Source organism: Onychostoma macrolepis, chromosome 06 (assembly GCF_012432095.1).
Source record: "Onychostoma macrolepis isolate SWU-2019 chromosome 06, ASM1243209v1, whole genome shotgun sequence".
Classification (NCBI taxonomy): domain Eukaryota; kingdom Metazoa; phylum Chordata; class Actinopteri; order Cypriniformes; family Cyprinidae; genus Onychostoma; species Onychostoma macrolepis.
The window spans coordinates 85259-104808 of NC_081160.1; the positions used below are offsets into that span (position 1 = coordinate 85259).

The 19550-nt window shown below is 47.7% G+C and overlaps 2 protein-coding genes across 11 annotated transcripts in view; both read right to left on the reverse strand.

Annotated features, from left to right (window-relative positions):
• Window positions 1-296: 296 nt before the first annotated feature.
• LOC131542350 (meiosis regulator and mRNA stability factor 1) lies at window positions 297-18868 on the reverse strand. Of its 9 annotated transcripts, none has more exons than XM_058778962.1 (27): window positions 18595-18707; window positions 18401-18488; window positions 18233-18314; window positions 18003-18128; window positions 17512-17629; window positions 17228-17430; window positions 17036-17153; window positions 15904-16076; window positions 15247-15660; window positions 14914-15014; window positions 14350-14463; window positions 14098-14275; window positions 13844-14022; window positions 13682-13762; window positions 13084-13317; window positions 12878-12997; window positions 9478-9659; window positions 9184-9404; window positions 8455-8597; window positions 8225-8358; window positions 5274-5476; window positions 4973-5200; window positions 4664-4897; window positions 3805-4029; window positions 3664-3724; window positions 3003-3098; window positions 297-2917 (listed from the first exon to the last, which is right to left on the reverse strand). In XM_058778962.1, exons 4-27 carry the CDS (start codon window positions 18117-18119, stop codon window positions 2571-2573), a joined length of 4224 nt encoding a protein of 1407 aa, XP_058634945.1. In that variant the 5' UTR covers window positions 18120-18128; window positions 18233-18314; window positions 18401-18488; window positions 18595-18707; the 3' UTR covers window positions 297-2570. The 9 variants fall into 9 exon arrangements, with proteins under 9 accessions (XP_058634945.1, XP_058634938.1, XP_058634944.1 ...); XM_058778955.1 differs by having other exon boundaries at window positions 17769-18128; XM_058778961.1 differs by having other exon boundaries at window positions 18003-18146.
• An 88-nt stretch (window positions 18869-18956) lies between these two features.
• LOC131542353 (zinc finger protein 239) overlaps window positions 18957-19550 on the reverse strand; it is a 3564-nt gene continuing 2970 nt past the window's right edge. For both annotated transcript variants that reach the window (XM_058778970.1, XM_058778971.1), the window contains exon 3: window positions 18957-19550. This exon is cut by the window's right edge and continues 1131 nt beyond it. The gene's annotated coding sequence lies outside the window, so the exon portion shown is untranslated.

A 19550-nucleotide genomic window follows, 5' to 3' on the forward strand; every position in this document is an offset into this window, starting at 1 on the left:
GGTCAGGTGATCCGAGTCTCGTTCCAAATATATAATCCTTAAAAAGAAACCACGAGAGAGAGAGAGAGAGAGAGAGAGAGAGAGAGGAAAGTAATTCACACGAACATCATCATGATTTCCTCTCCCTCGTGTCCTTCCAAACCGGTTTGATTTATTTTCTTCCATCGAAACAAAAGAAATCTTGAAGATGCTGGCAAGAATTTTATGCCTACTGACTTTTCACTGTATCGACAAACACGGTGGCGTTTCTCAAAGGATCTTCTTTTGTGTGACAGAAGAAACTCAGACAACAATCATCACAGCGTTAGCTTTATTAGAATTAATAAACCATTTAAACCACATCGAAATCTGAGCACAGAGATTCACAACAGTATGTGATAAACATTTTCCAAAATCAACAAATATATGGCTATTTTATGTCATTACAGCAGATGGGTCTGGTATCTTCAGCTCAGATCACAGTAACACCGTACCTGGGATCAGCTCAAAACACTGCTGTATTTAACGATATATTCTCCACAAGAACTTGTTTTTCTTGCTGGTGTTTGTGTCCGGTGACGATCACTCTCAATCTGAATGTTGTGTATATGTTCCTCTGACTTTGACTGTCAATGAATCACGTGTTGTTCTACAGCAGCTGAGGTCACGAACATCTAGTTTAATCTAATTTGACCAAGTTCTGTGTTTAACTGATGCAGGTAAAGACTAACGTGTTAGATCTTCTGTAAATGATCTGAGTTGCATTTCAAGACTGAAACGGCTGATTAACATTAACGGCCGAGAAAACCATCAGAGAGGCAGCGATCCTCGACAAGAGGAACAACAGAACGCAGGACACCAAATGATGCTTGTGATATTTATTATACATGACAGAAATTTGGTCATTACATAGAAATAAAAAAACTCCTAACAGCACTTTCTGGTGGAGACTAAAATCATACAAGACCTCCAGTGTCTTGAGGCTGAACGTCCACATTATTTCACATGAAGATCATGAATTTCAGCTGACGTCACAATCTGAGAGACTTCTGGGTTCATTGTGGTCATCTGATAGAAGTGAGAGAGCACACACACACACACACACACACACACACACTAAAACGGCACTTGACGAACAGAGACGCTAAAGATGAGACACACACGTACGTCACATTTCTGCTGGGCAATAAATGCTCTGCATAAATCAAATATTTCCATCAACAGCATGAGGCAAACGTTATGCAAACATGCATAAAATCACTGAGACACACGTACTTCAGCTCAGAGTTTCAGCTGGTACCATTCAGAAAGCTTCCAAAAACACGGTCAACAGATGCGAGGACCAAAGAGAGCCACCCTTAAAGAAACAAACTAATGCGCTCCACAGCTGCGAAACGGGCGATTCTCGCGCGGTCAGACGCTGGATTCTCACGGACAGCTGACGTCCGAGCGCCTCGTGTCGCTGCCAGCCGAAACATACACAAAACAAAACACATTTACTCAAAATCAACTTCACCGTGACCCAAAGCCGTTAGCAGAAGCGGAGTCCCGCGCTGGCGTCTCGCTCTCGTAGCGCTACGGCTGATACAAGCCATTGTAAAAGCCATCGGAGAGCAAATCTCAACCGAACGCGCCAACTCAAGGTTCAAGTAAACAACCTTGGCATTTCCAGAGGAGCAGCTACACTGATTAACATCATCTAATTAGCACGATTCTGCCAAAACGCATAAAAGAAACGCAGTAAAAGCCTGCAGCGACTCGTAAACGACCGCTTTCAAACAAGGGTTTATGCACCATGTGCATAGAACTATCAAAGCAACTTCCGGACCAAAAAAACCATCCGTAAAAACCACAAACTGCCTCGGCCTGCAGAACACGAGGGCCCACTGAACTTCTTCACGCAGACTCCCATGATTCACCTGGACGCCAGTGAAACTGTAAGACGAGTGCGAATCTCCTCCGATGAGCAGCCGAGACGATTTTAAACTAAACACTCCTGTAAGAGTTTCAATAAACACAGACTTCATTCCCAATACGAACTTAAGCGACTAATTGATCAGTTAAAAGGGAGGAAGGCCCTTCGGTATCGGGCTCCGGCTCTGAAACAGACTAACACAAAAGCATCTGTGAGCGTTTGAGATCTCAGATCGGAAAAGAAAGTGAACTTCCAGCAAACTCATTCTTCCATTTCATCAGACGGAGCCCATGTGCTTCAAACAACACAAATAACGTCGCAAACAAAGACGCGACGGCACGTCTCAGCAGATTCACCTAATGAAGGTTTGGACGAGAGCGTCACGATTCACAGTTCCTGTTCACAGCAGCTCAGAGCGACGTCCACCAATCAGCTGCGGTCCGCACGATTCAGGCCTCAAGCTAACGACTGATAACGAGCAACTGTAGTAACTAAAAAAAAAAAAAATACAAATTGCACATGGATGAGCGGCTAACCCTAACTCCTCGCAGTGAGAGAAACACGAGCTCAAACACAGAACAGTCACCAAACTCACCACAGAACGTCCATCAGCCTCAGAATAACACGCTTCACAAATATTCCTCGTGATATCAGCGGTCACGTGACGCACACAGCTTTAGACTGACAGGACAGAAGTGAAGGAGAAGTTAGCCGCTAGTTTAACCTTGCTGCGTGCGGTGCGCCGGCCGGGGCTGTCTGTGACGGATGCTTTGGTGCTGGAGGACTCCGCCGCGTCACTCGCACCGTGATCCGAGCCGTCCTCAGACGCCGAAGCCGTGAGCAGAACGCTGGCCGGCTGAGGCTGCCGATCCTGAACCAGCTCTCGCTCGAAGCGGATCAGATCCCTGGGCTGCAGAAGCACCGGGTCGGGTCGCAGCTGAGGAGACGGGAGGCAGGAGGGGACCGGAGCGCACAGCAGATCCACCGGAGAACCGGAGCCCAGACACAGCAGCTCCATCTCACCTGCGGGACACACACAGATCGTTAGCACGCGCTGATGACGGACGCACAGGCTAACGCTAACGGCGGTGGAGCGGCGGGTCTGTACCGCTGGCGGGGCTGTCGGCGGATCGGGGCTCTTCATCAGGACACGGCTCGTCTGCAGTGACCACAGGACTCTCTGTGACCACAGGACTGCCACGAGCTGGAGAACACACAGAGCTTGATTTCTATCACTCAACACTAACGGCTTTAGTAATGCATTCACTGCAATTTACTTGGTTTAAAAAAAAAAAAAAATCACATATTTTCTCCTTTATTCTACACCGCTGTTTCCGTTCTCATCTCGCCGAGTTCCTGGTTCTATGAAGCCCCTCCCTCAGAAATACACAGTTGGGCTCAGATTGGTTGGCTGGTCAGTGTTGTGATTCGCTAATGCCTAGTGCACGTTGTTACCGTTACACGGCTAGCTGCAGGGTTTATGTAAACATCAGGGTTTAGTGACCTGGGAAGAAGCTCATTGTAGTCTCTACCTGCCTTTTTTTCTAGTCCTTAAACAGCAATTTCTTTAAAAGAAAATATCGCACTTTGCATTGAACTTTGATCGTCGTAACGTCGCAGATGTCTATGCTCTCACAGCAACATTACATACTAACTAAAGTTAAAAAAGTGAAATCATAATCAGACACACGAGCGGCATCAGGCATGTCGGACCGGACCGACTCCCCTGAGATACAGAGACACGAGAGAAAAGTCAAGGATTCTGCTACCTCTCATGTCGTTCTTCAGGACGATGATCTTTTTGTGACCGTGACCTTTAATCCAGACCACCTGTTCAAAACAGAAATCAGAAGGCGTTCATCCCGAGACATTAATGCGAGTGCGGAATCAAACCAAAGCTGTTAGTGCACCTGGGGCACAGCGGCCAGCAGCTCCTCCAGCGTCTTGTAGCCGTACGTCTGCGGCTGAAACTCTCGGCCGGTGTATTTGCTGAAGGCGCCGCAGAACTCCGACAGGAAGATCTGGTTATAATGGTAGGTGTGCAGCAGCGCACGGACGTCACGGGCGAACTGGTAAAGTCTGGTCAGCCTCACGCTCTCCTCGGCTCCGCCGTCGTCCCGCTCGTCTCCGGAGAGCTGCGGAGCAAGACACACGTCAGCATAGGGCTGCACGCTTAATCGAAATGAAATCACAATCAAGCAAAACTGAGATTGTCATGCACATCTTGTCAGTGAAGCACAGTTCTATGATCAGTAGTAAATCTCCATCTGAAGGCCAGAGAAACTCCAAATACGCCCTGCAGAAGAAACCCAGGAGATGACTATAGCGCTAGCTGAATAAACTGAAGATTTAACTGCTTTCATTGATTCAGCGTGACTAATAAACACAACTTCGACAATATATGATTTACACTCGGCTGACGTTATGAATGGAGTTTGAAGTAAAAAACATGTTATTAACGGTGGTATTTTCCCGTCCTTTCAGATGGAGCAGCATTTACTACACAGAGCCATAGTTCACTAAGAAGCTACGCAAACAGCTTCCATAATGGCAGAATGATTTCTTCAATTTCATAATTCGTGCGATTAAATTGTCTGCGATTACCAATGCGGTTTTGCGTAGCTTGTCAGTGAACTCCGGCTCTGTGTAGTAAATGCTGCTCCATCTGAAAGTAGATTCACTACTGATCACAGAACCGGCTTCACTGACGAGATGCGCATGACAATCGCATCAGCATCAGAACGGACGCGACATGAGCGTGGCTCATACCTGCAGCAGGTAAGGCAGGCTCTTCAGCAGCTCGGGCAGAGAGATGAAGCCGTACTCGCAGGGGTTGAGCGGCGCGCCGTAGCTGAGCTCGTACCGCTTCCTCAGCTCCTCCACTCCGAGCTGATCGCATTCCTCAGGAAGTGACATCATCAGCGCCAGCAGCTGAGATGTCAAGGCACGCAGGGACTTCCTGTTAATCAGCTGCACCTCTTTCCCTTCGGGAGCGTCCACCACCTAGAGAGAGAGACGGAGAGTGAAATGTGGCAAAGATCAGCGGCAGAGGCGTGATCTGGGAGGAAGTGAGGTCACCTTCACCACGTGGCAGAGCTTGCTGAGCAGGGCGGGCAGCGTGGCGGCGTCGTAGTCCTGCAGGCGCAGGCTGTAGCCAAATGTTTTGCTGTATTCACTGAGCAGCTGACTGACAGCGAGGCCCGAGTCCCTCTGGGCTCGAAGCAGCTTCACCAGCTGTGCCGCCAGGGCTTTAACACGCTCCACCTCCGTCAGCGCCAGCAGCCGCTCCTCTCCGCACTCCAGCACCTGAGGCACAAACACAGCGTCAGGCACCGCTGCCAGCGCTCCAGCACCTCTCCCTCTGCGTCCGTCGACCCACCAGAAGAATGTCTGGGATGGCCTCAAACAGCTCCATGAGTTTGGTAAAGCCGTAGTAGGAGAGCTTGCACTGGCGTCCGAAGTGGTGGTGATACGTGGGGATGAATTTGCTGAAAGGCATCCGGAAGTGAGGCTGATGTCTCAGAAGATCTACCACCTCCTTGCCAAACTGCCGCGTGCGCTCCAGCTCCTCCGCCGTCCGCTCTGAGGGAGACAGACCCGGTCAGAAAGAACAGACCAGTCACGACCACAACATGCTCTACGTCTAGTTCTGGTGGTTATTTTTGTGGTGTTAGCCGACTAGTACTGCCCACACTGAAATCTCAGACCAAATTAGTGCTCAAAGACGATGAAGAGAAACAAATCAGGGATGTTTAGCATTCGTTACTGTATGATTCCTTCAAGATCCACAGTGAAACCATGAAGAGAGGTAGCGTCACAGCTCATCAAAGTGCACCGTTAGGTTAGTTCTGAAGGCTGGAATGCACCAAACAACTTTTGCTCAGGTTTCCCCCCATCTGCAGTCTGCCGGGACGGATTATGACACAGCGGTGCCCAGGGCACGGACCAATTAAAGGCCCCCTCGGTTGAAATTGCATTCCTTTTTTTATTCGAATTTTTTTCAAACGTGTGAACTATATCATAAAATATCACTATTGGCAAGGCAAGTTTATTTATATAGCACATTTCATACACAGTGGTAATTCAAAGTGCTTTACATAAAAGGAAGTGAAATAGTCATTAAAAATAATAAGAAATTAAAAATAATTAAAAATCACAACAATAAAAACAAAGTGATTTAAAAGTTGATTTTAAAAGAATTTAAAACATTTAAGAATAGAAAGTGATTATACAGTGCAATCAGTTGGGACGTAGCACAGTGCTCACTCAACGAATGCACAGCTAAACAGATGAGTTCTGAGTCTGGATTTAAAAGTGGCTAATGTTTTAGCACATCTGATCTCTTCTGGAAGCTGGTTCCAACTGCGGGCGGCATAATAGCTAAAAGCAGACTCCCCTTGTTTTGTGTGAACCCTTGGTATTTCTAACTGACTCGATCCTAATGATCTGAGTGGTCTGTTAGGTTTATATTCAGTGAGCATATCTCCAATGTATTTAGGTCCTAGGCCATTTAGAGATTTATAAACGAGTAAAAGTACTTTAAAATCAATCCTAAATGTAACCGGAAGCCAGTGTAAGGACCTGAGGACTGGTGTGATATGCTCAGATGTTCTGGTTCTAGTCAGAATCCCGGCAGCAGCGTTCTGGATGAGCTGCAGCTGTCTAATGCTCTTCTTTGGAAGGAGACCATTACAATAACCCACCTGCTGGTGATAAAGGCATGAACCTATTCTTAAATACAAATAAATACAATTTGCACCTTTATAGGTCATGTTAGTTGATCTATAATGCCCCATGGGAAAAGTTGCCTAATATTAATCTATTAACTTGCCTATGCATTAAACCCATAGTTTAACCAGATATGGGTGTCATGTTATAAAAGACTTCAGTTTCACTTTATTTTGATGGTCCCTTTAACACATTCTATTGACTATAAGTAATGCTGCACCTACATTTCTCCTGACTCTCATTAGTGTGTTATTAGTGTATTAGTAGACTGGTAGGGTTAGATTAAGTTGACACGTTCTTGCAAAGTTACTTATAGTCAGTAGAATATCTGTTGGGAGACCAACACAATAAGGAGTTTGTAGATATGAAGCAGACAGTCTACTAATACTCTATGTCTGACTTTGTATTTAACGTAAATTTAATAAAAATTGTAAATTGCTAATTATACCACTTTCATTGTACACAAAGAGAGGAAAGAATATTTGCATTATCATTGACTTCAGTTCAAGTGCTCTCAAAAACCATCATTATAATCACTGAAGCGGTTTACACGGTGAAATGTGTCTTACTCCCCTTCGCACACACACCTGCACTGTGTGGTTTCTGATGAGAGAAATCGCCAGAGCAGTCAGCGAGCGAGCGCACTGAACAAAACGTTTCAGCGATGACTCGTCTGAACGCCTCTGATTGGTCACTGCATTCATGAGCGCAGCAGACTCGTCTGTGACCGGTTATAATGCGCAGTGCTGTCAAAACTCGTCTGACTCAGAGCCAGCCAAAGCGCAAACGCAGTTTGAATTTTGGCAGCTGATGTTGCGTCGCACCGAACTATTAAAATCACACTGTGTGATCGCATCAAATATAAAAAAGAAATTTTTGTCTTTTGGATTCAAAATCCACTTGGCTTCAAAATCTGAGGGGGCACAGTTGAAATTGTGTTCTGGGAGGAGCAGTATTTCGGCTGTGCGCCCCTCTGGTCTAGTGCCCGGTCGTCCCTGGCAGTCTGGACACTAAAAGTCAGAGCCAGTCTGCAGGTTTTGGGCAGTTGACCGAGAAAATCACGTAGTGCATGATCGACACAGAGTCTGATATTTTAGAATATGATTCCATACTGCAGATCGATATCAGACACGTTTGATATTTTGAGCAGATTCTAGAATACATTATAGGGCTGTGCAATTAATCGCCTTCGATTATGAACGCGGTTTAGCGTAGCTTGTCAGTGAACTACGGCTCTGTGTATTATCTGCCGCTCCGTCTGAAAGCAGGTGATGGCGATTTACTGCCAATCACGAAACCGGCTTTACTGATGAGATGAGCATGATAATCGAATACGATTAATTGCACAGCCCTGATACATTGTTTTCATTTTAACATCGGTTTTTTTGGGAAAGTCTGTTTAGTGCATGATGCACAGCTCTCGTGTGTAAACATTCATAAGGTCAGAAAGAGTGTGCTGCCTAGTGATTTAATATCGGTTCAGAAGTTGTGAAATGTATTCCAGCCGTGAGTTTTACACTCTTGAGATGCAGCATGTTGCAAATGTGATACAGCACACAAACAAACCACGGAAACATTCGAGCGTTTGCAGCAGTGCTTCACCTCTCTTAGGAACAGAGATGAGCGTGTCACCGTCCTGCTGAGAGACCGTGATCGTCGTGTCCGGAATCTCAGCCAGCAGGTCCATCAGATCACACATCCCATAATCCACCACCTGCCAGTTCCTGGAGAAACACCTGACACACACGCACACACACAGACACAGGTCAGGACGAAGCGGCGACGCCTCACGCTCCAGGAGCACACAGAGACGGCCGCACCGAGATGCTCACCAGTGATACGCCTGCGTGAAATCCCTGATCACCACCTGTTTACTGGCCTGAAACTTCAGCAGCTTCAACAGGTCTTGAGTGAAGCGTTTGATCTGAGCGCGATGGGTCAACGTCAACAAACGCTTGGAGCCTAGACCCAGGATCTGTGCGCACACACACACACAAAACCGGCTTAAGATCACAGGGAACTTCAAGCAAATGTTAACACTGTGAACTGAGGCTGCGTTTACACTTGGCATTAACATGCGACCTGTATCCAGATGTTGTCCACAAACACATTGTAAAGACAAGTGTGAACGCACTTCCGATCAGCGTGTCCTGGTCCAGAGGTAGTCGAGGACGCATTGGCTGGATTGCGTTTACATTACACTGAGATCCGATCACATTGTATCTGCATTCGCAGGTCGACGTCACGCAAAACCCTGCCCCTCTCTCACGAACTGTCAGAAGAGAGAAGAACACCAGTGGAGCGCTAGAAAACTTATTTTGATTTGTAAAATGTCCCGCAACTGAAAATAGTTTTCAAAAGAAAACCCACCACTTCTGGTTCACTTTGCACCAGGGCCATCCTCTGCAGACAGATCCGATCGGTTACCCAGATACAGAAGTCAGTTGATGTTAAATGCTCGGTGTCCTGACAGACTGATCTGCTCGAGCGGATCACGGGGGTCGCATGTTAATGCCTCGTGTAAATACAGCCTGAATGAAAAGGTGTGCTTGTGTTCAGACCTGCAGCACGTGAGGAACGGCCTCCAGCAGCTCCAGCAGTTTGGAGTACCCGTAGTCGGACACACGGCACTGCTTGGCAAAATGGTGGTGATACGCTGGAATGAACTTTGTGACGGGCATCAAACAAGACGGCTGGTTCTTCATCAGATCCACCATCTCTCGGCTGAACTGGATCAGCTGTGGGTTCCCGACCGGACTCTTACTGCGCTGCAGCCACGGATCTGACAAACACACAAGGACCTTTACAATTCCGCAGTGGTGATGGCGAGAGAAAACACACACACACACACTCACCTGCGTTGGGCGCCGGGGGTTTGTTGTGAATCCACTTGATGATCTTGAACCCGTTCTGGGCCGTTACGATAGTGACTCCAGGGATGCAGGTGATGAGGTGCTCTAACGGGACGCTTCCCTCCAGCTTCCCCTCCTCTGCAACGGGTAAAGGACTGAACTCTGCTGCATAGCATTCTGGGAAACTGTGTACAGAGAGAAAACATCCACATGTGCAAGAGATTAACAGACCAATCAGCTTGATTGCACAGACGCAACTGGAAGAGAACTGAACTGAGCTGATGACATCACTGTGTTCTCCTGAGCTGCTTTATAGATGAACTGAACACATTTTATATAATTGATTTACATAGTTATTGAACTGAACCGAATCAGCAATGAACTGACTTTAACCCTTTCACATGTGATAGCGACTTATTTTACAATGCATCACCTGTTTCCATGGCGACGTGTCACATGACAACGCAGCCACAGTAGAGGTGCATGAGTGATGCATCACTTTCATTTCTTCTTTTTTATTCAAAATAGTCACAACCATGTTACCTATATTATGAAATATCTGATATTCCAATTCTCCAATACGTGCAAATAAATGTAGCAGGTAGTTTAAACGTCTTTGCAATGACCATGCTGCCATGTTAATTAATGTTGAGCTGTAGGATTTACAACATATACTCATGCTCTGCTGATATCATGATATCAATAAAACGTTATCAAATTATATTTGTAAGGATCATTATTGCCGCTTCAATAGACACCAGTGTATTTTAAAACTAAAAGTGTATTTTTTGCTAATACATATGTATTTAAATGCCTAAAACAAATATTATATGGTTGAAAACACTAAACAGTTGTGATATAACATGCGCTCAGCCCCAGCCAAAACGCAAAAGCAGATTTAGCAGTTGATCACGTGCGGCATCGGTGTGAGACGCATCAAAGGGTTAACTGAAAAACCGACTGTTTACTATTGTCCTGCTTTTAGAGCTGCTCTACAGAACTGAATTTTGTTTGCATCATTCAAACACTAGTTTCCTGTTTAAAGGGTTAGTTCACCCAAAAATGAAGATTAGTCCATGTTTTACTCACCCTCAAGGCATCCTAGGTGTATATGACTTTCTTTCAGATTAATCCAGTCGGAGTAATATTAAAGATTATCCTTGCTCTTCTAAGCTTTATAATGGCATGGATGGGTGTTTTTATTGAACTACTTTTGGACTGTTGAACAAAGCGCACGCATCCATAATAAAACACGTATCACACGGCTCCGGGGCGTGAATAAAGGCCTCCTGTAGCGAATCCACACATTTTTGTAAGAAAAATATCCATATTTAAAACGATAAACACCTTTTTCTCACTTCTGCTGACTGTGGTAGGCGGATGACGCATGAATCATCGGCACGTGCGCTATACATGACAAACGCAGAAGCGCGATGGAGAGAGAATAAAAAACACCAGTCACGAATTACGAGCACAAAATGAGGATTTGTAAAGAAAAACCGAGGATTTCAATACAAGCCCAGAGGAGACTGGTTTTCCTTTGCTAAAATAGGGAAACTTTGCTTTCTTTGCTCCTGTAAACAAACGCTGGTTTTCGCGAGACTCACAAGCGCTGCGCCTACGTCATCCTCCGGAAAGGCAGTCTCTCGTGACCGCAAGTACGACAGTCAGCAGAAGTCACAAAACACATATCGTTTTAAATATGGACATTTTTCTTACAAAAACGCATCGATTCGCTACAGGAGGCCTTTATTCTCGCCCCGGAACCGAGTGATGCGTGTTTTAATATGGATGGATGCGCTTTGACTACTTTTGGACTGTTGAACAAAAACACCCACCCATGCCATTATAAAGCTTTGAAGATCAAGGATCATTTTTAATACAAGTCATATACATCTAGGATGCCTTGAGGGTGAGTAAAACAGACTCATTTTCATTTTTGGGTGAACTAATCCTTTAACACTGTAAAGCTGCTTTGAGAATGTGTACTGTATAAAGTGCTGTAGAAATAAAGGTGACTTCAATGAAATTACAGCGTGCGTGTGTGTGTGTGCGCGTGTACTTGTTTTTCTATTCAGGTGGGGACTTAAACCTGAATACACACAGACTCATGAGGACTCGTGTCACGGTGGGGACCTAAATTGAGGTCCACACGGGTAAACAAGCTAATAAATCACACAGAATGAAGTTTTTGGAAAATCTAAAAATGCAGAAAGTTTCCTGTAAGGGGTAGGTTTAGGTGTAGGGTTGGGGTTGCACCGATTAGTCGACTTTAATGCTCTGCCATGACGCTTTAAGCTTGATGTCAACTAGTCGCTTGTCCTATAGAGGGCGTAACAGTATAAGAAATCTCTGAAGGACTTCCACATTTACGCTCCATTTCCAAACAGTTAAAATGACAAATAAATGTATACTCTGAAAGCGCTCCACAAGACGTGTGATTATATTACTGGATGCTCGAAATTGAATGGGAGAATGCACGTTTTAGACAGCTTATAGTACAGGTCAGTTAATCTCCATTCTAATATAATGTGCTGCTGTTCTGTAACGCACACATATAGGCTTCAGACAGTAGCTCGTACATCACGCGCAGATTGCACGCGCACAGAATCTTTCAGCGCGGAAATGTATTGTCAACACTGTTCTGTTTTTTCAATAAAATAGCTTAGAAACTGAAAAGTTCAAGCATATATTTCTTAACTAAATCCCACAGCTTCACTACTAGTAGAGAGCCGCCGCCAGGTAGAATTAATTCACACACGCGTCACGCAATCGCTCTCACTAATGCATTCATATGAATGTAATCTTTACTGTGCTGCTTTATCTGCATCTGATTTAGAACGAGCAATCTGTGAGAAATATAACGACCCAAAGACAAAAGAACTGATAAAAATGAGCCGTTATAGGAGCAATAGCCATGTGGGCAGCACTGTGTCATATGCCAGCTGTGCACAAGGTGTTTGAACACTTATTTGTTCATTAATGACGTCACCAGCGACTAGTCGACTTCGACTCACTTTCATCACATAAAAGTCGACTTTAAAAAAAAATCAGAAATCGTTCAACCCGTAGTGTAGGGTTGGTGTAGGGCGATAGAATATACGGTCTGTACAGTAGAAAAAGCATTACGCCTATGGAGAGTCCCCACAAGGATAGCAAACCAGACGTGTGTGTGTGTGTGTGTGTGTGTGTGTGTGTGTGTGTGTGTGTGTGTGTGTGTGTGTGTGTGTGTGTGTGTTTTATGAAATTCAAAAATTGCCTGTAGTCTCCTGTAAGGGGTAGGTTTAGGTGTAGGGTTGGTGTAGGACAATAGCACATACAGTTTGTACAGTATAACAACCATTATGCCTATGGAGAGTCCCCATAAACCACAAATGCCAGACTGTGAGTGAGTGAGTGTTACCTGAGCAGCGGTAACGTTCCCTCGTGACTCTGCAGTAAACTGTGGACATGAGCAGCCAGAACTTTCAGAGACACCAGAACAAATGGGATCATGTAAGTATCCGGATCAAAATCAGATTCACTGAAACCAGAAGAGAAACATCATAAGCTCAGAACTTCCCCTCGTTCAGAAATCTAGAACTTGAATACTGGAGTGTGCAGATTGACCTGAAGTCCTGCTGAGTGCAGTGTCGTCTGCAGACGGGCTCATGGTACTCCAGCTCCTCGAACAGAACCGGACTGGTGGTGTTGGAACTGTCGTGAGAGTGAGCTGATCCTAGCGGGCTCTGCCGGGCTTGAGTGCTGGACAGCAGACACACGAGCCGCCCGCCGCCCTGCTCGCGCACACACACCACCTCCGGCAGCCGGTACAGATCACTGACCACCAGCTTACGACCGAACCTGCAGCAAACACATACAGCGGTCAGGACTCCGGCGGCCAGGACAGCCACACACGCGGTGGTCAGAACACAGTCACACTCTCTCACACACACACACACAGCGGTCAGGACACAGTCAGACACACACAGCGGTCAGGACACAGTCAGACACACACAGCGGTCAGGACACAGTCAGACACACACAGCGGTCAGGACACAGTCAGACACACACAGCGGTCAGGACACAGTCAGACACACACAGCGGTCAGGACACAGTCAGACACACACAGCGGTCAGGACACAGTCAGACACACAGCGGTCAGGACACAGTCAGACACACACAGCGGTCAGGACAGTCAGACACACACAGCGGTCAGGGCACTCACTTCCTCTCGTACGTCTCTGTGAACTTGTAGAGAGGCAGGCAGTTGGCCGGAGCGTCCTGCAGGATGCTGATGATCTCGGCGCTGAGGAACAAACACAGTCACATCTACGACAGGAAGAGACCGAGCACAGAAGCAGAAGGAGAAGCAGAGCATGTGTGATACCTGAGGCAGGTGAGAGATTTGTTACTGGCTCCGGTGACGAGAGACACGTGAATCCTCTTGCTGCCGATTTTATAGCGATGCAGCAGACTGACGGCGCCGATGGCCTGCTGGAGCGAACTCATGTGCACCCGCGCCTTCAGCTGATAGTCAGTGTGAGGACTCAGATCCACACTCTTCACCTGCACACACACACACAATAATGAAGCTGTGTTTCCATGTGCTCAGGTTTTGAATGTCTGTGAAATGCGACTCACTCTGCCGTGTTTAGCAAAGGCATCTCGCAGTATTTGCTGCAGGTCCTTCCGTGACATCCTGTAGTCCAGATTAGTGACCTGAACGTCCACTCCGTCAGAGAACGGCTCGTCTGCGCAGCCGCTGGGGGACGGAGCGCTCAGAGGAGACGAGCGGTTCGACAGGCAGGGGGACGCGCTCCTGCAGACCGACACACATGTGACCAGAACGCAAGACAGCTTTACAAAGCCTTTGAAGATCATGCGTTCACTTACCGTGATGACCATGAGCTCTGAGAGAGCATCATGGGACTGAAGCTCCGCTGCAAACTTAGTTTACTGAACGCTGAAGGAGTGCTGACCTGAAACGGCTGCGCAGGAGAGTCCCGCCTTCACACACACAAAGAATAAAACCAGCATCCAATTACAATCCCACATAATAATAACAACAATAAGAAAATCTTTCATATAATGCCTTTTAAGATCACAAGACACACAGATAACAAAAACAAGATATTCATAATGTGGTTTAAGATTACATCAGCAGCACAATCAAGGGAGCATGAACACCTCCGGTAATGTGATTTGAGAGTGTGTGCGCGATTGTGTGTATGTGTGTGTAAAAGCGTGTGCACGAGTGTGTGTCTGTGTGCGCAAGAGTGTGCACCTGTCTCTGTGTGTAAGAGTGTGTGCGCACGTGTTTCTGTGTGTAAGAGTGTGTGCGCGTGTGTTTCTGTGTGTAAGAGTGTGTGCGAGTGAGTGTGCGTTTCTGTGTAAGAGTGTGTGCGTGTGCGTTTCTGTGTGTAAGAGTGTGTGTGTGTGTGTGTGTGTGTGTGGTACCTGCGGCTGCGCTGCGGTGGCTCCGCTGGTTTACCGGCTGCAGACGGGACAGTGAGACTCTGAGGAGATGCAGTTGCAGGACGGGTCGCAGCACTCACAGCCTGCAGCAAACACACACACACAGAGAGCTAACTTTAACATGCCAGCACACAGACGATTCCCAATGAGGCGAGAGACAGGAGTGTGACGGGAGACAGACGAGGACAGAGGAAGATGAGTCTCAGCAGCGGACGGCGGCAGGCGAGCAGCGCAAGCAGCAGCATAATGAGAAGAGCAAGCGTGCGATTGTAGGATGACGGGGAGGAGGCGGGCAGAGGCGGGTACACAGCTGACCTGGGGGAGGGGCCTCATCACAGGGCTGCACGAGGAGGCGTGGCTATAGGGGCGCTCAGAGGCGTGGCTTCCGCCGTGGCAGGAGCGAGACGCCCGCAGGCGCCGGGGCGAGCGTGGTTTCTCCACAGGCAGGAACACGGTGGAGGCGGCGGGGGGCCGGCGCTCCTCTTCCTCCTCCGGGCCGTCCGGAGAGAAGGACAGCACGATGCGGTGGCCCAGCACGTCTTCGTTCTCCATGCGCTTGCGGGCACGCTCGGCTGCCTCGGCGCTGGAGAACCGCAGCACGGCGCAGCTGCCCGACACACCCAGCACCTTCCCTCCACAGTTAGTGGAGAGCCGCTGCAGACGGTTGGCCACCGCTTTGGCGTCGCGGTGCGTGGGGAGGTGGTGCACAAACAGAAGGCTGAAACTGGGCTGAGGAGCAGACACACAAACAGCACTCTGGGAGATCTGAGATGGTGCTGGAGTTCAGCTTTAGGCCCGCAACTCTCTACGAACTCCATTAAAATCTCAGAGCGTGGAGTCACAGCGAACAGCTTTACGATCACATTATAAACACCGTTTCCAAACAGCCAGCCGTTCTCTGCATTCATCAAATCGGTGTTCACCTGTGGGATATGCGGTCAGGAATAGAGGGAGTGAGGTGTGGCGGCTGACCTGCGATTTGACGACCATCCCGGGCGGAAGGTCCGAGACGAACTCCTCGAAAGCGGCGCGCAGGTGTGCATGCTGCAGCAGGGCAGACGAGGCCTGGCTCTTGTGGACCAGAATCACCTGGAACCCGTGCCGATGCCGCAGGTCACTCAGCTCACTGGCGAAGTTCACATCCGCTGCGTGAAGGACAGACAGAAAGCTGCCGTTATGATGGGTCAATTTCGTTTTTACTTACAACCAATGCTCCCTCCGAGCTGCATGCATGCACGGCCACACACTTCTGACGTCGCAACCATGCAGAAGAAATATGCAGCGCACAGAAAAAAACCCTCTGGAAAGCCATTTGACTGAATTCTACTAAATGTAAAATACAGTAGTCAACATTTGAAGTGGATCAAAACCTTTCATCAAAGCCGTCCTAAAATCAAAACACTACCCGTTCTTGCCTTAGGACAACTTTGATGAACTTTTGTGATCCACTTCAAATGTTGACTGCTGTAACTGCAATGCTCAGGCAAACCGCTAGAGAGTTAGAGCCGGTGAACGCAGTTTACATAGAAAGAGAATGATGTGCTCCAAATCAGTTGCTGTTGAAATCTTAATGGTTGCAGATGAGAAATAGTGGATGATGGGCACAGAACGGTAACAAAACTCCGACACATTTACAGTCACACACAGGTGCAGTAGTGTGCAAACCGGGGACGTTTACGTCACTGTAAATTCACATGTTCACATTTACTGAAAATAAATGTTAAAAAGGGAAATCATGAGCAATAACTGCATCATTTTAGCTATATTATATTATAATAAGGGTTCTGAAAGTTTTTTTTCATGATTTATAATAGAATTTCTTGGTACGCAACTGCACTATAAACCAAAGGTAACCTAAAATGTGCATCATTTAGTTACGTCAAGGGACAAATCAAATATATATAGCACATTAAAGTTAAAAATTACACGCTTTGTGTGCGTGCGCTGTCTGGTATAAAGAATGTTTTTGCTCAGGCGGGCAAACGTCTCTGCACAATTTTTGCTCAGCAAGAAAAAAAAAAGAAAGATAAAGGAAAACTGACTTCTCATCATTTAAGCCCCTCAGATATTCTGAACCCAGAGTTTTGCGTTTGCAGACACGTACATGAAACAACGATGACTGTGGCGGGAGCGGCGTGCGTCTCTGCGAATCGCCGGAGACTCTGGCGCAGTTTGTCATCCGCTGCATTTTTGGCGGTGGCGTTAATGTGTGCGACGGTCACCTGAGCGGGAACAGAGCAAGCCGTGATTAGCGGAACACCGATCACGCGGCAGTGATCACGAGCGCGACACGCACCTGGCAGTTGTTGAGCTCCTGGATGACGGCCTTGTTCTCTTTGTTGATGTCGCAGACGCAGATGAACTCGGCCTCGCGGTGTCCCTGGAAGAAGCGCTCCCGGAGCCTCTGCACCACGCTCGCCGCCGAGCGCCCGCTGGGGACCGCGCAGTTCTCGATGTCCCAGAACACCCCGATGGGCGGCAGCGCCTCCTCCGGAGCACCTGCGGACACAGAGCAGCCCGTCCAGAACACACACACACACACACACACACACACACGCTAACAGCAGCACAGGTACGGACCGTATTTCTGCGCGGTTCTGCCCAGACGGACCCCCAGCAGACCGTCGCCGCAGCCGTTGCACACTGGGACGGGCGGAGGGATGTTCGGCCAAACCTTCTCCGAGTCCGCGTGTAAACTCTGAAAGCAGAAGAGACGGGTGTCAGACTCGACCGCAGGACCAGCGCAGCGTGTTTCACCAGGCTCCCGTCTCGGCCGTGTCTAACTGAGGAACGAAGCGTGCTCCCAAACACACACCGCAGCGGTGCGACCCACCCACCTTCCTCCAGCGGTCCTGCAGACAGTGAGCGTGCAGAGAGTGAGGGCAGAGGTTAGGGGGTGAGGACGGGTCACCGAGAGGGAAAGAGTGCAGAGCGCAGGCGTGTGCGCAGCAGTGTGTCCCGCAGCCGGAGGGGGTCTGCGCAGCCGAGGGGTGAGGAGGAGACAGATACAGAGGAAGGCCTGCACTCTGCCGCAGCTGGACGTTGGCTGCGCAGCGGGAACACACGCTTACGCTGAGGCTGCCCGGCTGCGCCTGCGCCTGCGGCCCGAGACACGGGTGCGAGCCGGTGCCGAGCAGCGGAGGCGGAGGAACGTCCTTCAGCTCCAGAACCGGCTTACGGACCTCCATGGAATCGCTCTGGAGAAACACAGAAGCCTTGAGGAGACACAGAAACATTCGTGTCAAACCGTAAGGGTTAGAGTCCCTCTCGTTTCTGACGAGATCCCAAACAAGCGTCTCACCTGAGCGCGAGCGGCGTCAGAACACCTGAGCACCGCACCTGTCCGCCATCAGCACCGCACTGACCTCAGACCAGCTCCACCACTGACCAAAACACCAGCACAGCAGGTAAATGACGGAAACTGACGCAACCGGCCGCTAATCAGTCAAATCAAGCTAATGACGCTCACATGAGACTCTTGTGGACGGATTCTTTCACCGCTTTCTGTTTGTTTTTGTTCGCGCCTCTGCCGTGTTCCGCGCGCTGCCCGTCAGTCGCTGTTTCCGGTTTCGTGGAAACATTACCACACACATGACATAATAATCATTCGTGACGAATAAAACGGACAGTTTAATGAGAAATTTTGAATTAAACGCCGCTCACCGTCTCCCGCCGGCCGTAGTGCCTCCAGGCGTCTCCCTGGTTACCGGACTTCCGACTGATAGGTGCCGTAAAGCGCGCGCGGATGTCGTGAAATGAACATGGTTTCCACAAGAGCGGAAATGCTTCGCAGCTCTTGCTTCTAAATACGAAAACAAATGAAATATATGCAAAAAGCTCAGGTTCTGAATGGGGCGAGTAACTTACTGTGACGCGCAAAACAAAACTCCTTCCGTTCGGCATTAAACAACCCTTAATCACTCGCTTCATCTCACGTCACATCGTTTATTATTAATGATCTAATGATGCGGTCCGGAGTGCAAATGTTACAGAAGGCCAATAAACTGCATGTTCATGTGTGCGGCTGTAATTAGAGGTGAAGTGTTTATTAAAGATGATGACACACACATATGAAGAAAACGTTCATGCACATGAAGAACCCAAATTATTATAATTCAATCCTGCACACAGCTCTTATAAAAGCCTTCTGATGGCATTAAAGCCTTCCAAGCTACTGATGGTTAAATACACACATATAGAGAGAAAGTAAAAATAGAGGATCATTCAAAACAATAATAAATGTAAAGAGCTAATTTAAAAAAGTTAAAAGGTAAATCTATTATGATTCATGAGCTCAGTTCACTATATTAATCACCTGGTGCTCAGAAACAGCTGCTGAATTAGAGCACATCTATACTCTGTGTCGTCTTTTATGACAGTTAATAAAGTGTTACAGTGAAACAATAACTGTGTTTCACACACACACACACACACACACACACACACACGTGATTTACAGCAGCGAGTAAAACACACAGCCACCATCGAGAGAAACCAGACGCTCACATCGAAACCAGATTCAGAAGCGCTTCAGTGGCGTCTCCTCATGTCGACAGTAAAACAGTTCAGTTTATATATAAAAAATAATAATAACCACAGACAGTTTGAGGGAGATTCAT

Coding starts and splice junctions, on each gene's coding strand:
- LOC131542350 (XM_058778955.1), bottom strand. CDS start 18,119: ATGGAGGTCCGTAAGCCGGTTCTGGAGCTGAAGGACGTTCCTCCGCCT. Junction 16,077..17,035: donor CACAGTCATCGTTGTTTCAT/GTACGTGTCTGC, acceptor TCCTTCACGCAG/CGGATGTGAACTTCGCCAGT. Junction 4,898..4,972: donor AGCTCTGCCACGTGGTGAAG/GTGACCTCACTT, acceptor CTCTCTCTCTAG/GTGGTGGACGCTCCCGAAGG.